Below are 18613 nucleotides of genomic sequence, written 5' to 3' on the forward strand. Positions count from 1 at the left end.
TTTTCTGATCATTTGAGGGTTTCATAAAATTTCTCTCTGAAGTCATGAAAATAAGAATCATCAGAAAATTATGATCAATTATTAAAGCAAACACTGCCACGCCCACTGGCCGCTGGTATTCACTGTGACCTCTTCAGCTCATAATCTTCACTTCATCTGGAGAGTGGAGCTCAGCAGCTGTTATTTCCTCTTTCCTCTCTTCCTCCTGTTTCTCTTCCACTGCAGGATCTGGGTACGGGCAGGAGGTGTTGCCATCTTTCCATGTGACCACGATATTTCCTGCAATGCTCTGCTCGCTCGTGTCACTGTTGGACATGTGAGGCTTGTTTCCCTGCAGTGGCATGTCTGATGCTGGGTGTGTGCTGTTTTCTTTGAGCAGCTCCTGATCTTCATTTTTCTGAAGCAGAGATGTTGCAGCCTTGTACTCTGCTATCTTCCTCCTGCTCCTGTTTGAGTTGGTACAGAAACCTTTAATATAATATACAGTATGTTCGCTCTCAAAAAAATAGCAGTCAAACAACTTCGGGTCATACTTATTTGCCATGGCTCCCATTCCCAGCAGAAGAAAACCAACAAGAAGGCAGACAAAGGCCAGTCCCAGCAGTACAAATGTCCATGTGGTTTCTGCAACACGAGGATAATTAAAACCTGAAAACCTCCCTGCCCTCTTTCATATGAGAAAAGCATATGCACACTGCAGAATCAGTAATACACACACGAGTTAAATAAGGGCTTGTCAGTATTTCCCAACTTTTTATTTTTGATCATCTGTAGAATGTTAGCCTCAAAACAAATGCGTATCTACAGATGTGAGATGTTTCCCTGATTAGAAAACGTAAAAAATTTGACATAAAAGTATTTTCTACCTGACAGCATTACAACATAACAACACTAACCTTTTAGTCAGTGAATTTTTCTGGATTTTTGAATGCTCGCTTTCTTACTGAAATATGTGGTATCAACATTTTTGCCAAATGTGTAAATTAACAGCATTTTGTCCGAGCTGTTCACAGCTATTCCCCCTGACAGCCTAATGAGTAATGAAAATGAACCAGTGTCAAGACCCTTGTGGTCTGGTTCACCAGCATGAAGCTGAGAAACTGCTGAGCAGAATTCTTGCTCTGAGCTTCATCATTTAGCTTCCCCCCCCCAAAAAGTTTCCATTTTCTATATGGAAAAGCTTTCAGCATGTGACAAAGTGGCTAGGACAGAATTCATTTGCTATTTGTCACTTGCATATATTGTTATTTTGTGTTCTGTTATATTATAGTCTATCATAATGCTTTAATGTAGTGATGGGTCCAGCAACACTGACGCACCGGCGCATGTCTCAAGCTCACAGAGTGAAACCTGTATCGGTGCGTGCGTCGCTTTAAGAAAAAGTCACGTGATCGATACAGCTGCTGTATCATTGCCAACGCGCCAAGCTGTGTTTAAAAGGTGCCGAATTTTTCTGAATAAAAATTATAATAAACTCTGAGTCAATTACATTTAAATGGGTAATATTACATTCACAATACTTTCATTTTAATTTTCTGCAATAGTTGCAATGTAAAACATATAAAATGATTCCATGGAAAGTACAATAGCTTACAGTGTGCACAAGTATGACTAGGTCATGAATCAGTGTCTGTTGAGTCTCAAGTAAGTTGCCTGCAATGATATTTAAGGTCCAGCAGGTGTCAGTATGGAGCAAAACAGCAACACTGTGTCGACTCAGTATTGATACAGTTTGGGGAATGTGCTGAAACGCTTCACGAGGCCTCATCTACCCATCACTACTTTAATGTAAACACAGCACATGCAACCTCGGCTCTGCATACTATCCCGGATCTGTTTGTGGTAGCATTGGTTATATTCATTTCATCTTAAAGCTAAATGTCACTTCATCATTAATTGATTTGAATCTTTCATTTGTTTATGTAGCTTGGCTATATTTACCATTGTGTGTTACTTTGAGCAGGTCCTATGTGTAAAACAGGGGATGCGGGAAGGGCCCTCAGTACTTCCTGATTTTATAGGATATGATGTCACTGATTATGTCAATTGGGTGTAACCAAATGAAGGGGTGTGTCTTTTGTGTAAAATTGTTTATTTCATTTAAAATAACCTCATGAGTCAGAGTAAGTGAAGAGTTTGACTTTTCAAACTGTTTAGTTGGGTGAATGAGTTTAAGTGGAAAATGATTTTGTTCCTGTTTCTTTGTCTAGACTGTGTTATTTAGTCTACCCTGTTTTCCCAATGGTGGAGGTTAATGAGGTCCAGGTGTGAGTGGAATTCTATATAAAGCAGGTGAGATTTTGACTGAGAGGTTCTTATGTTTTTGTGAAACAATTGTTGAAAGGCGACGCCAGAAAATAAAGAACACTTAAAGGAAACTTGAACAGTCTGCAGATGCTGTCTTCCTATCACCTTCCATGCTGCTTATGTTATGCTACTTCACACAGCATACGATGTCTCAGGAAAAAGACTATCCAAATGACCAAGTATTTCATGTTACACATCCATTTGGATCAGGTATTCTAGCAGGAGCAGCACTTACGGTCCTCTGTGCGGTAGAACCAACGTAGATACTCTCTTTGTTCCTTTGTCATAGCGGTCAGCTCTCCTGTTTGCGCTTCATCCTCGTACGTCGAATCGTCAGAAGCTCTCCTATGTCCTTAAGAGGACACACAGACAGACCCCACACAAGCTTTGATTGTCAAACACAAATGATCAAACTGAGAATTTCAGTATCAGCTCTTAAATTTGTCTCTGTACCAGTAATAATAAAGTGGCAGGAGAGCCGGTCATCTACTGCCAAGTATCACTGGGCAAGATACTGACCCCAAGTTGCTCTGCGATGCATCCATCGCATTATAAATGTGTACGCATGTTAGGAAGCACTAACAAGCTTAGAAGAAAAGTGCTGCGTGATTGGGTGACTTTGGCATGTTGGGCGCTTTGTGTGCTCTGGGAGAGTAGAAAAGCGCTATACAAGAATTAGTCCATTTACCATTTACATGTGCTGCTCATTAAACATACAGAATGAATAAACTGTAAAGATTTTGTTGGCCAAAGATTCAGGTCACTGTGACCTGACCTCCTCAAAGCACTTTCAAGTCTCATCCACACGATCACACACATTCATACAGCTCTTATCTATACACTTTGATCTAACACTCACACTCCAGTGGATATATCAGGACAACTTGGGATTCTGTGTCGTGCCCAAGGATACTTTGACACATACAAAGTACGTTATGTGGATCCAACATAACGTACCACTGCTGGCTGACTCACAGTCTCTCATGACAAGAATGTGCTGCAATGAGTTTTCTTTGCTTTTCTACCTTTACTGCAATCAAAAAACACAGGTCACTAATAAGCACAATAGCAATGTATGGACAAGTTTGATTTAGACAAGATTAGTGAAAGAAGTTCACTGAAGTTTAAATGAGCTCCACCTTTTTCAGCTGAAGAATTAAAGTGATAAGTTAACACTTTAATAGAATACTTAATATTAACTACTTTTTGACTACTTCAATATATTTTCATGAAATCACATTATTGCACTTTCACTTTAAATTTGTCTGAGTTCCTTTTCTACTTATATGTGAACGTGTTGCGTATTGCTAAAGCAGGATTTACGGTGTGTCCGCGTACATGTTTTCAGTCGAATGGTGGGGGTCCCACCCACCCTAGATACATTCCCGTGCAGTCATCCAATATCCTGACTGCATGTTGTTGGAAGCGTACATAAATGTAGACTGGTTAATAAGTGAGTCAGAAAGAGGAAAGAGTGATAGCAGAGTTCACTAAACTACAAAAATTCAACATAAAAAAGCTGCGGTGGACATTTTCATTGTTTTTAATTCTTTGTGCGTTAGAACTTCTCTGCTGCCGGCTGATAGACCAAAATCTAAAAGAGCAACAGTGGCCTGCAGACCAGCTGTTACACACACTTTGTACACTGCCTCCATCTGACAACAGACTGCAGGCCTACAGGCAGGCCCTGGACTAAAGTGGGCAGTGAACACGCCGTCTTTGGTGGACCATAAATCCTGCTTCAGTGTGAAAAGTGTGCAAAGAACAGAAAAGCTGCTTTCTGCTCAATAACTACTGAGTCTTACTGAATCTTTCCTGGCAGATGTCCCCCTGATCCAGATCCAGAGATCTCCACTTTGGGTGTTTGCTGTTTTGTACGAGGATCGCATGCTGGCCATTGTGTGACAGAAACATTGATAGCTTTCTACTGATCAGTTGGTCCCGGTCACAGTCCCATATTAACCAAGCAGCATCCACCTCGGGTCCGTGGCAGTCCTGGGTGTGCACTGGCCCTTCGTGCTGGGCTGACAGACACCTAGATGATGCGACACACATCAGCATGTCCCGACTGATCCAGATCCACTGCTGATATTCAGAGTCTAGGTTGCATGTCTTCAATTGGACTTCACCTGTATCTGCTGAATCTTCCAGACACAGGTTGTGCTGGGTGTTGTGGATCATGAATGCTCTTGCCCCTGCAGGTGTTGACAGTATAACAACGTTAGATATAGACCACTTAAAAAATGATATTTTGCATGGTTGGAGCTTAACAAGGTTCCAAGTAGAGCTTCAACATGGAACAAGACAAAATGCGAGCGAGACTAAACATTTTTTTGAGCATGCAATTTATTTAAAATAACGCTTAAACTGAAACAGGCTGTTTTACAGCTGATCAAGAGTTTAGGACCACATGCCTTTAAAAGGCCAAATCTGTGTAAAAATGTCAATTCATTGTCATTTTCTGTCAGGTAGTCAAACTGTCATGATGTTCTGACGGCAAAGGCAAAAAAAACCCTTTTTGAATGTGGTTGGGTTGTTGAACTGCATAAGTAGTGTCTCTCACAGCACGCCATCGCTGCTGAGGTGGGACACAGTAAGAAAGTCATTTGGAATTTCTTAGATGATCCTGAGGGTTATGGAACAAAAAAATCAAGTGGTAGACCCAAAAAAATGTCACAAGCACTGAACCAGAGGATCCAATTGGCTGTCCGTCAAGACACTGGACAATCCTTGACCCAAATTAAGGCTTTTACTGGTGCCGACTGCAGCCCAATAACCATCAGACGACATCTGAGACTGAAGGGCTTTAAAAACAAAAAACGTCTTCAATGGCCTCGTCTCTGTTTTGCACTTTGCAAGAGACCACCAAACATGGGACATCGAAAGGTGGAAGAAAGTTTTACTCTGATGAGAAAAAAATTAAACCTCGATGGTGCTGATGGTTTCCAACGTTACTGGCATGACAAGCAGATCCCACCTGAGATGTTTTCTACACGCTACAGTGGAGGGGGCACCTGGGGTGCTTTGTCCTTCAGTGGAACAATGGAGATTCAGGTGGTGCAGGGGCGTCAAACGGCCGCTGGCCATGTCCATATGTTGCAAACGGCATCCCTCATGACTGAGGGCTCTCATCCATGTGGTAATGACTGGGTTTTTCAACAGGACAACGTTGCAGTAGACCGCAGGACAAGGGACTTCTTCCAGGAGAATTTTGGACCATCCATTTGCACCATGGGGAAGGATGGAAAGGGAAATTTACAAAAATGGACAACAGTTCCAGACAGTAGATGCCCTTCATGCAGCTGTCTTCAGCCATGGGTGGCTGTAGCTCAGGTGGCAGAGCAGGTCAGCCACTAATCAGAAGGTCGGTGGTTTGATCCCAGACTGCCTCCTGGCTGCATGCCAAATATCCTTGGACAAGACACTTCACCCGTTGCCTACTGGTGGTGGTCAGAGGGCCCACCTAGAGGGCCCGGTTAGCGCCAGTGTCCTGTCTGTCAGTGCTGTGGCTACAATGTAGCTGCCATCACCAATGTGTGTGTGAATGGGAATGACTGGACGTGTAAAGCGCTTTGGGGTCCTTAGGGACTAGTAAAGCGCTATACAAATGCAGGCCATTTCACCACTCACCTCACCTCATGCTTGCATCAAGCATGCCGCATCAAACTTTTGAAGTGATCAACAATAACGCTACTCATTACTGAGTTCATGTTTGGAACCTTGACTTCTGTTTTGGAGGGGGGTTACAGGTGTGGTCATTAAACTTTTGACAAGTTTAATGACCACACCTGTTTCAGTTTAAGCGTTGTTTTCAATAAATTGCCTGCTCAAACAATTTTTTGTCTCACTCCCATTTCTTCTTGTTGCATGTTGAATCTGTACTTGGCACCTTGTTAAGATCCAACCATGCAAAATATTGTTTTTTTGTTTGTTTTTTGTTGTTGCCATTTTTCAAGTGGTCTTCAACTTTTGATCGGGACTGTATATATTATATTAAGTATTAATAAAATCATTTCAAAATGTGTTTGAATAACAAGGTTATTTACCAGACAGGAACAGCAACAGTAAGATCCTGGCATCAAACATATCTGAAAAACAGTAAGGGGATTCTTTCAGAACACTCAATAGAAGCTGTACAATATAATAAAGTGCAGCAATATCATCCTGTTGATATCAAACATACATGACTATACATTTATTTATTATCAGTACATTTCTTTTATATGCACATTATTTCATCTCTTTTATTCCTTATCTTGCACTTTTAATCTTTTGTACCACTGACAGGAGGGTTACATTTTGTTGTGCAATGACAGCTATTCTATTCTATTCTATTCTATTCTATTCTATTCTATTCTGATTTAACAATTTCAGGAACTTCCATATATTTCTCCAGGAAAACAGTCTGAGAGCAAAGACTAAACTAACTATGTTTTTTATACATGTTTACATGCAGATAAGAGAGAGCAGATTTATGTGACAGATTTATTCTGGTCAACCAAGAGGAAAGTGAGCACACACCCAAAGAACCAGCAGTACATAGAGAATAGTGTGTGTGTTATTTCCACAGCCAGTAAAAAATAATATTTGTATAGTGTTCACGTTGTTTCAAAACACCTTTAGTGCTTGACTGACATATTTCAGCTTGTAGGTGTCACCAGAATCATCATAAAAATATATAAATAAAACATTTCAAATAATATTTATTCTTTTAAAAGGCAACCATATAATGTATGGGTCAGAGAGACAAAGTTTAGACCACGTGCCACGATTACCCACTGGACCAAACGTACCGATGAAGCAACACAACTGTTCAGTCTAAAAGCTTTGCCGGACATGCTTTCATCCATGCAACTTTGAAGAGTGTCAGCTGTGTCAGAAATCACGTCTCTGTCTGTCTCTCAGTGAACAAATCTTATTGTAAAGATCTATTTGAACAAGTATGTGATGAGCCAGTCAACTCCAGATATATACCTTGCATTTAAGTATAATATGGTGAGCAAAAAACAACTTAAGCATTGAAACAGTGAAATGTGGATTATTAAACATTAGGTCTCTCTCCTCCAAGTCTCTGTTAGTACATGAGTTAATAATTGATGAACAAATCGATTTACTCTGCCTTACAGAAACCTGGTTGCAGCAGGATGATTATGTTAGTTTAAATATGTCAACACCCCCGAGTCATTCTGACTACCAGAAATCTCAAAGCACAGGCCGAGGGGGAGGTGTGGCAGCAATTTTTCACACCAGTCTATTAATTAATGAAAGACCAAGACAGACTTTTAATTCATTTGAAAGCCTGATGCTTAACATCGTCCACCCCAGCTGGAAAACTCAAAAATGTCTTATTTGCAATCATCTATCATCCACCTGGGCCTTACAGAGAGTTTTAGTCTGATTTCTCAGCATTTTTATCTGATTTAGTGCTCAGCTCAGATAAAATCATTATTGAGTGATGTTAACATCCATGTAGATGCTAAAATCACGGCATTTAATCTCTTATTAGACCCACCCACCACTCACTAATCACACTCTGGATATTGCTTTACTGTCGCCAAAGTGCTCGCTCATAGGGGGTCATATGATTGGATTGTCTCTGTATGTATTATTGTAGCGTATGCCTTACAATATAATGCGCCTTGAGGTGACTTTTGTTGTGATTTGGCGCTGTATAAATAAAATAAAATTGAATATAAATCTCCATAATGTGTTTCTAATATTACTGACCACTCAAAGCACTTTTAGAGTACAAGTCACATTCTAACCATACATTTGAATATTAGGTCAGTTTTATGATTGTTACATACAAATTTTCAGCTGGTATAATTAATGATTATGAAGGCTGGAGAAACCTGCGGTCAGCTGAGGATGAAAAAGTCACCTGGTTGTGACAAAACATTTCTCCATCTCAAAATGAAATCGACTTTCTGGGAATGTGTTCAAAGACATTTATATGGGATGTGGCATTAAGCTTCAGTCTGACTCATTATCACTGCTGATTTTCAAAAGGTTCAGCAGCTAACCTCTCACCATCATCCTAATTTAATGGCTTAAAATTATTATTAGTACTAATCATTCATTTTATCCATAACAAATTTTTAATGTCTTTATCCCTCTTCCCTTTTTAATTACTTCTATCAGACTACCCCGTTTTGTTTCTTAGTGCTGTTTGACTGCAAAGTCTTATTTTCAGCACACCTTTGGATCACAGATGTAATACTTACTTTGTTTCTGATAAAACATGTCCCTCTCTTCAGAACTAGTGTGAGAAAATTATTTTACTGTTACTATTCATAACCATTATTATTACTGTTGCATCACTTATGATTTATCATTATCATTTCATTAGAGAATTTATTGAAATGCATTTATTGAAACTGTTGGTGTTACATTAAAGTTTGTATTTCAGGTGTTAGCTGAATTACATAATAATCTTTCATTGCAGGGGCCGCTGTAATCTGTAATTTTGCTCAAAACTGCAAGTTGTACCTGCATACGTGACAGTTTAATTCCACAGATAAGTGAAGTGAAATAACAGGAAGCATCTGGCGATAGTGGAGGAACATAGGAAGGAAATGCTCTTTTTTAGAATATATCCTAGGTCCAAGAATTACTGGAACTGATGCAGGTCATTTATCTGTGTTGACGCATGTTGCTCGTCATCAACTATGTTATATATGTGACTGCTCATTTATTGTTCGAAGAAGATCGATGCTGTGTGAGGGATCGTGCTTCCAATATATATGTGTGTTTTAATAAAATCATTGTTTGACGCACTATGGACCTGCAGTCGTCTGTCCCTCACCTCAAATTAAGAATCAGGGCACTAGTCTGTGGCACAAAAAGAAATGTTTTGTTTTTTGGGTTTTTTTTGTAAACAGCATGTAACAAACTGTGAAACAACTTTCCCCTCCATAGAAACCTGCTGGTTACACTTATGTAAATCACAAGAAACAGTCTATATTTACTGATCGTGTACTTACTTTTTTGATGCTCCAGCTCTGGCAGAAGAAAGGAGAGTATCTGTGCTATGCAGGCAGAAGGCTAAAAATGAGACTTTCCACAGTGCATGGGGAGGAGACTGCCCAATGTTTCATTACTCCGCCTTCTTCTTCTGAACGCTGATTGCGTTAAAGCCCATAAACACAAACACTGTGATGTTTTGTTGAATCATTAAACAGAACTATTATGTGAAGCTGAAGCCGGTTGCTGTTCTGCTATAACTCAGTCATGCTGTCCTGTTAATCTTTGATATCAATATGAAACTCATTCTCACAAAAGTGCGGCAAAGTCTTTAAACCAAAGTCCAGACGGTTGCTTTTCAGGTCTTTGACCCTGTTGCATAGTTACTATTTATATGACCTCGTTGCAACCTTGGTTTTTCTGTTTGTAGAGGTACGTGACTCATTGGTCAAACGCCTGCGGGCTAACTGCTGGCTGTAAAAAGATTCATTTTTATAGCACACTTGTGGAGAGGTGAATATCCTCTGTGTCAAGAAAGAAAAGGACATCTTGTTGTGCATATAAAAAGATTCTGGAAGGTCTATTAATGGGTGTTTCTCCCCCTTTTCACTCGTGTTTACACTCTGCATTTAATCATTAATTATTAATCCCTGGCTCTCCTCCACAGCAGGTCTTTGTCTTGTCTTCCTCCCCTCAGCAGATGGCTGCCTCTTTCCTAAGCCTGGTTCTTCTTGTTGAAAAGGAATTTTTGCTTCCCACTGACGATGTGCTTCCTCATAGGGAAATGGAATTATATTGATTCTTGGGGTTTTCTCCATTTCCTTTGTATAATTTGTAGGGTTACAAGTGGTTTGAGGAGATTGTTGTTGTGATTTGGTGCTATATAAATAAAACTGAATTGTGAGGCCTGGTGCTAAGGAGAAATGACTTGCACTGTTTGAGAGAACGAGCTGGAAAGGGTGCAGCAGATTAAGGATAGAGATCAAAATGTGCTTAGAAGTGAAGAGCATGTGTTCAGATATGAGAGTGCTTTGATGAACTGAAAGAGAGGAGGACAGATGGAGCACAGCTCCTGAATCAGGAAGAGCAGAGGATTGGTAAGGAGGAAGTGAGGGAAACTATAATGTCAGTATAAGCAAAACAGAATACATGTATGTGAATTAGAGAGATACAGGTTTTCCACCTGAATATGTAACATGAAAGGTGACTGTTGTCACGTGGATTCACACCTTCCACGTGCTCTGTGGCCTGTAGGAAGAGTGACACGCCTGCTGAAAAGCCCAGATGACCGCATCAGAACTGTGGAGGTCTTAGCACAGGATAAAACCTATACCCACCTGTCTGCTGTCTGATCCCCCGCTTCCTGAAGAAGACTGATCCTGATCATATCAACATGTTTCTCACTAGAAATATGGGGGCGGCTGTTGTAAAGACCCACCTTTAGCACATCCCAGCACACCCACTCACTTCACCAGATGCACCTTGTTTACTTCTCTCACCTTTGATTGGGTGTGGTGCTGGTCTTTATTTGCACTCACCTGTCACACGTTATATAAGGACTGCATTTACTCTTGGCTCACTCTTCCTTCACTCCCACACGGGGCAGCGGAGCATTGGCAGTCCATGGCTGTGTCCCAACTCAGGGTCTGCACGCTTGAAGTACGCACTGTACTTGTTATTTACTAGCTAATCTTAAATAACTGTTCAGTACAGTACGCACAGTACGAGTACTGTGCATACGAGAAGTGTGGAAGTGAGAGGCTTGTGAAATGGGACGGTCTAGCCTTCGTCGCGCTGTTCAGGTTGCCTAGCAACCATGATACTAACCGCGAGAAACGTCTCATACAGCTTTGTTTGACAGAAATGAAGGAGAAAAATGTTTTTTTGCTCATTCATTTTTTATGACATCACTGTGATTAGTTGAGTATCTGAGGCTGAGACCACAGGACTGTAAAACATGATTGTTGGGCTTCATTTCGGTACTGAACAGTCATTTAAGATTAGTTAGTAAATAACAATTAGCTAATGTTGTATACATATATGTGTGTATATATATATGTATATATATATATATATACATATATATATATATGTGTATATATATATATGTACATATATATATATGTGTATATATATATGTATATATGTATATATATGTATATATATATGTATATATGTATATATATGTATATATATATATATATGTATATATATATATATATATATATATACACATACATATATATATATATATATATATATATATATATATATATATATACATATATATGTATATATATATATATATATATATATATATATATATATATATATATATATATATATATATATATATATATGTGCGGCCCCTGCACGGTATGTACCACCGGCAGATAGAGGAGGTGGCTGATATCCAGAAATCCTACCAGTGGCTGGACAAAGCTGGACTGAAAGATAGCACAGAGGCACTAATCATGGCAGCACAAGAACAAGCTCTGAGTACAAGATCCATAGAGGCTGGGGTCTATCACACCAGGCAAGACCCCAGGTGCAGGCTGTGTAAAGATGCCCCAGAGACAATCCAGCACATAACAGCAGGGTGCAAGATGCTAGCAGGCAAGGCATACATGGAACGCCATAACCAAGTGGCCGGCATAGTGTACAGGAACATCTGTGCCGAGTATAACCTGGAAGTCCCGAGGTCTAAATGGGAGATGCCCCCAAGGGTGGTGGAGAATGACCGAGCTAAGATCCTGTGGGACTTCCAGATACAGACGGACAAAATGGTGGTGGCTAACCAACCGGACATAGTGGTAGTAGACAAACAGAAGAAGACGGCCGTAGTGATCGATGTAGCGGTTCCGAATGACAGCAATATCAGGAAGAAGGAACACGAGAAGCTGGAGAAATACCAAGGGCTCAGAGAAGAGCTCGAGAGGATGTGGAGGGTGAAGGTATCGGTGGTCCCCGTGGTAATCGGAGCACTAGGTGCGGTGACTCCCAAGTTAGGCGAGTGGCTCCAGCAGATCCCGGGAATAACATCGGAGATCTCTGTCCAGAAGAGCGCAGTCCTGGGAACAGCTAAGATACTGCGCAGGACCCTCAAGCTCCCAGGCCTCTGGTAGAGGACCCGAGCTTGAAGGATAAACCGCCCGCAGGGGCGTGCTGGGTGTTTTTTTTTTTATATATACATATACATATATGCACAAGTCACCATCAAGTGCGGGATCTACCAGGGAGATGCTCTGTCCCCACTGCTGTTCTGCATAGGCCTGAACCCCCTCAGTGAGATCATTAACAAGACTGGCTACGGATACCGACTACGGAGCGGAGCAGTTGTCAGCCACCTCCTGTACATGGATGACATCAAGCTGTATGCCAAGAGTGAACGAGACATCGATTCACTGATCCACACTACCAGGCTATACAGCAATGACATTGGAATGTCGTTCGGGCTGGAGAAGTGTAGTCGGATGGTAACAAAGAGAGGGAAGGTAGTCAGAACTGAAGGGATTGAACTACCAGAAGGCAACATTGCAGACATAGAGGACAGTTACAAGTACCTGGGGATCCCGCAGGCGAATGGGAACCATGAAGAGGCCGCTAGGAAAGCTGCAACCACCAAGTACCTGCAGAGGGTCAGGCAAGTCCTGAGGAGTCAGTTGAATGGTAAGAACAAGATCCGGGCCATCAACACCTACGCCCTGCCCGTGATCAGGTACCCTGCTGGGGTAATAGGCTGGCCAAAGGAGGAGATAGAAGCCACTGACATAAAGACAAGAAAGCTCCTTACCATGCATGGAGGGTTTCACCCCAAGTCCAGCACCCTGAGGCTGTACGCTAAGCGGAAGGAAGGGGGCCGGGGACTGGTGAGTGTCAGCACCACAGTCCAGGATGAGACAACGAACATCCAAGAATACATCAGGAAGATGGCCCCAACTGACCGAGTGCTCAGTGAATACCTCAGGCAGCAGAAACCCAAGAAAGAGGAGGGAGACGAGGAACCATCATGGAAGGACAGGCCCCTGCACGGTATGTACCACCGGCAGATAGAGGAGGTGGCTGATATCCAGAAATCCTACCAGTGGCTGGACAAAGCTGGACTGAAAGATAGCACAGAGGCACTAATCATGGCAGCACAAGAACAAGCTCTGAGTACAAGATCCATAGAGGCTGGGGTCTATCACACCAGGCAAGACCCCAGGTGCAGGCTGTGTAAAGATGCCCCAGAGACAATCCAGCACATAACAGCAGGGTGCAAGATGCTAGCAGGCAAGGCATACATGGAACGCCATAACCAAGTGGCCGGCATAGTGTACAGGAACATCTGTGCCGAGTATAACCTGGAAGTCCCGAGGTCTAAATGGGAGATGCCCCCAAGGGTGGTGGAGAATGACCGAGCTAAGATCCTGTGGGACTTCCAGATACAGACGGACAAAATGGTGGTGGCTAACCAACCGGACATAGTGGTAGTAGACAAACAGAAGAAGACGGCCGTAGTGATCGATGTAGCGGTTCCGAATGACAGCAATATCAGGAAGAAGGAACACGAGAAGCTGGAGAAATACCAAGGGCTCAGAGAAGAGCTCGAGAGGATGTGGAGGGTGAAGGTATCGGTGGTCCCCGTGGTAATCGGAGCACTAGGTGCGGTGACTCCCAAGTTAGGCGAGTGGCTCCAGCAGATCCCGGGAATAACATCGGAGATCTCTGTCCAGAAGAGCGCAGTCCTGGGAACAGCTAAGATACTGCGCAGGACCCTCAAGCTCCCAGGCCTCTGGTAGAGGACCCGAGCTTGAAGGATAAACCGCCCGCAGGGGCGTGCTGGGTGTTTTTTTTTTTATATATACATATACATATATGCACAAGTCACCATCAAGTGCGGGATCTACCAGGGAGATGCTCTGTCCCCACTGCTGTTCTGCATAGGCCTGAACCCCCTCAGTGAGATCATTAACAAGACTGGCTACGGATACCGACTACGGAGCGGAGCAGTTGTCAGCCACCTCCTGTACATGGATGACATCAAGCTGTATGCCAAGAGTGAACGAGACATCGATTCACTGATCCACACTACCAGGCTATACAGCAATGACATTGGAATGTCGTTCGGGCTGGAGAAGTGTAGTCGGATGGTAACAAAGAGAGGGAAGGTAGTCAGAACTGAAGGGATTGAACTACCAGAAGGCAACATTGCAGACATAGAGGACAGTTACAAGTACCTGGGGATCCCGCAGGCGAATGGGAACCATGAAGAGGCCGCTAGGAAAGCTGCAACCACCAAGTACCTGCAGAGGGTCAGGCAAGTCCTGAGGAGTCAGTTGAATGGTAAGAACAAGATCCGGGCCATCAACACCTACGCCCTGCCCGTGATCAGGTACCCTGCTGGGGTAATAGGCTGGCCAAAGGAGGAGATAGAAGCCACTGACATAAAGACAAGAAAGCTCCTTACCATGCATGGAGGGTTTCACCCCAAGTCCAGCACCCTGAGGCTGTACGCTAAGCGGAAGGAAGGGGGCCGGGGACTGGTGAGTGTCAGCACCACAGTCCAGGATGAGACAACGAACATCCAAGAATACATCAGGAAGATGGCCCCAACTGACCGAGTGCTCAGTGAATACCTCAGGCAGCAGAAACCCAAGAAAGAGGAGGGAGACGAGGAACCATCATGGAAGGACAGGCCCCTGCACGGTATGTACCACCGGCAGATAGAGGAGGTGGCTGATATCCAGAAATCCTACCAGTGGCTGGACAAAGCTGGACTGAAAGATAGCACAGAGGCACTAATCATGGCAGCACAAGAACAAGCTCTGAGTACAAGATCCATAGAGGCTGGGGTCTATCACACCAGGCAAGACCCCAGGTGCAGGCTGTGTAAAGATGCCCCAGAGACAATCCAGCACATAACAGCAGGGTGCAAGATGCTAGCAGGCAAGGCATACATGGAACGCCATAACCAAGTGGCCGGCATAGTGTACAGGAACATCTGTGCCGAGTATAACCTGGAAGTCCCGAGGTCTAAATGGGAGATGCCCCCAAGGGTGGTGGAGAATGACCGAGCTAAGATCCTGTGGGACTTCCAGATACAGACGGACAAAATGGTGGTGGCTAACCAACCGGACATAGTGGTAGTAGACAAACAGAAGAAGACGGCCGTAGTGATCGATGTAGCGGTTCCGAATGACAGCAATATCAGGAAGAAGGAACACGAGAAGCTGGAGAAATACCAAGGGCTCAGAGAAGAGCTCGAGAGGATGTGGAGGGTGAAGGTATCGGTGGTCCCCGTGGTAATCGGAGCACTAGGTGCGGTGGCTCCCAAGCTAGGCGAGTGGCTCCAACAGATCCCGGGAATAACATCGGAGATCTCTGTCCAGAAGAGCGCAGTCCTGGGAACAGCTAAGATACTGCAGGACCCTCAAGCTCCCAGGCCTCTGGTAGAGGACCCGAGCTTGAAGGATAAACCGCCCGCAGGGGCGTGCTGGGTGTTTACATACATATATATATATATGTATATATATATGTATATATATACATATACATATATATATGTATATACATATATATATGTATATATATATATATATATATACATATACATATATATATGTATATACATATATATATGTATATATATATATATATATATACATATACATATATATATGTATATACATATATATATGTATATATATATATATATGTATAAACACCCAGCACGCCCCTGCGGGCGGTTTATCCTTCAAGCTCGGGTCCTCTACCAGAGGCCTGGGAGCTTGAGGGTCCTGCAGTATCTTAGCTGTTCCCAGGACTGCGCTCTTCTGGACAGAGATCTCCGATGTTATTCCCGGGATCTGTTGGAGCCACTCGCCTAGCTTGGGAGCCACCGCACCTAGTGCTCCGATTACCACGGGGACCACCGATACCTTCACCCTCCACATCCTCTCGAGCTCCTCTCTGAGCCCTTGGTATTTCTCCAGCTTCTCGTGTTCCTTCTTCCTGATATTGCTGTCATTGGGAACCGCTACATCGATCACTACGGTCGTCTTCTTCTGTTTGTCTACCACCACTATGTCCGGTTGGTCAGCCACCACCATTTTGTCCGTCTGTATCTGGAAGTCCCACAGGATCTTAGCTCGGTCATTCTCCACCACCCTTGGGGGCATCTCCCATTTAGACCTCGGGACTTCCAGGTTATACTCGGCACAGATGTTCCTGTACACTATGCCGGCCACTTGGTTATGGCGTTCCATGTATGCCTTGCCTGCTAGCATCTTGCACCCTGCTCTTATGTGCTGGATTGTCTCTGGGGCATCTTTACACAGCCTGCACCTGGGGTCTTGCCTGGTGTGATAGACCCCAGCCTCTATGGATCTTGTACTCAGAGCTTGTTCTTGTGCTGCCATGATTAGTGCCTCTGTGCTATCTTTCAGTCCAGCTTTGTCCAGCCACTGGTAGGATTTCTGGATATCAGCCACCTCCTCTATCTGCCGGTGGTACATACCGTGCAGGGGCCTGTCCTTCCATGATGGTATGTACCACCGGTACATACCATCATGGAAGGACAGGCCCTTGATTTTGCCAATAACTGTAGTGTGGCATGAATCTTAGACCTTAGAATATAAAAATTACAAAAAAAAATCCAAAAGTCGAAACATCTAAAATACCTAGTGCTACTCCAAAAAGAGCAGGGCATTTGACATTGTGGCACACATCATTAAATGACAGGGGAGTACAACATGGATAGAAGGGAATGAAGCAGTCAGTTCAGCTGCAGTTTAGTTGGTGCATTGATGCTTGAGACTTCATGGTACTTTGTACCATGTATATATATATATATATTTTGTATATATATATATATATATATATATATTGTATATATATATATATTGTATATATTACAGCCTCTATACATATATATATATATATATATATATATATATATATACATATACACACACATATACACACACACACATATATATATATATATATATATATATATACCTATACACACACATATATATATATATATATATATATATATATATATATATATATATATATATATATATATATGTATATGTGTGTGTATAGGTATATATATATATGTATAGAGGCTGTAAAACCACGTTAACGCTGAAAGCACAAACATCACTAATGTCACATAATTTTGCTGTTGGCCACATGTCGGCAATATTTTAATGTTCTTCGTTATTAAACATTCGCACATAATTAAGTGACGTCATGTTCAGTACTTACTTTTGACAGTTCGGCCGCTCCCTTCTGTCGTATTTTGTGGCAAAATTATCCACACCCTCCGCCGCGCTATGAATTGTGGGATATATGGGACCACAAAGCGTGCACCGGACCACGCTTGATATTTGGGGAAATCGACGGCACATTTGGAGTATGCATTTGAAGTACACTTCGAATTGGGACAGCCGTCGTCGCGTGGCGGTGACGTGATCGCACTTGAAATGCGTACTTCAAGCGTGCAGACCCTGAATTGGGACACAGTCCATGTGTGTCTTTCCTTCTTTCCTTTATTGATTTGAGAATAAAAACCCTGTGAATGATTAGATGACTGCTTATTCTCATTCTAATCGGATGAGCCCATGATGCTGATTACTTAAACCCTGAGCCTTCCTTCCTTCCTAACAGTGACAGTGAAGACAGATGAGTTTAAATATCTAAGTTATAAGGAAGTCCATTTTAATTTATATTGCACTTTTCACAGAAAATTAAATCACAAAGTGCTTCACAATAAAATATTTGTTTGGTTGATATATAGATTGGAGACAGTGGCACTGAGCTGAGGATGCTCAATGATGGACAGGATTAGAAATGAGTCCATCAGAGAGACAGCTCAGAGTCAGAGGAAGGAGGGTGAACAAAGGATGATGAAGAGGGAGCTACCAGGCAGGAGGACAAAAGGAAGACCTCAGCAGAGGTTTATGGGTGCAGTGAAGGAGTGCATGCAGATAGTTGGTGTGACAGAAGATGCTGGAATAGTGTGAGATGGAGCAGATGAGCCGTTGTGGCGACCCCTTCAGGGAGCTTCCAAAAGAAGAACTATCCCTGCCATTTTGGTTGCGTCCACATATGTTAATCTATTTTGTATTATTTATTTTAAACAAATGCAACACTCCCCAGCTGCAGGATGTACTGTAGGTGGAATCCCGTCTCTACATTTGCTATAGTACATGGCACTTTAAACACATGTCCAAATCTCATTGAGGTGGAATGTGCTCCTTAGCTGATACTCAAACTGCATCTTGTTTGTAGTCTAGTTTGACTGGATTCTTGTTTGGTCCATCCTAATCATATATGCTATCCCATTATGCCC

General features: G+C 42.6%; 1 protein-coding gene across 1 annotated transcript; it reads right to left on the reverse strand.

Moving 5' to 3' along the window:
* Positions 1 to 9551, reverse strand: si:cabz01068815.1 (Solute carrier family 51 subunit beta). Its single transcript, XM_006804159.3, has 6 exons — positions 9291 to 9551; positions 6354 to 6395; positions 4113 to 4502; positions 2543 to 2659; positions 534 to 624; positions 1 to 446 (listed from the first exon to the last, which is right to left on the reverse strand). Exons 2-6 carry the CDS (start codon positions 6391 to 6393, stop codon positions 134 to 136), a joined length of 951 nt encoding a protein of 316 aa, XP_006804222.2. The 5' UTR covers positions 6394 to 6395; positions 9291 to 9551; the 3' UTR covers positions 1 to 133.
* Between the last annotated feature and the right edge of the window lie 9062 nt (positions 9552 to 18613).

This window comes from Neolamprologus brichardi, chromosome 1 (genome assembly GCF_056152115.1).
Source record: "Neolamprologus brichardi isolate AB-2024 chromosome 1, ASM5615211v1, whole genome shotgun sequence".
Taxonomy (NCBI): Eukaryota; Metazoa; Chordata; class Actinopteri; order Cichliformes; family Cichlidae; genus Neolamprologus; species Neolamprologus brichardi.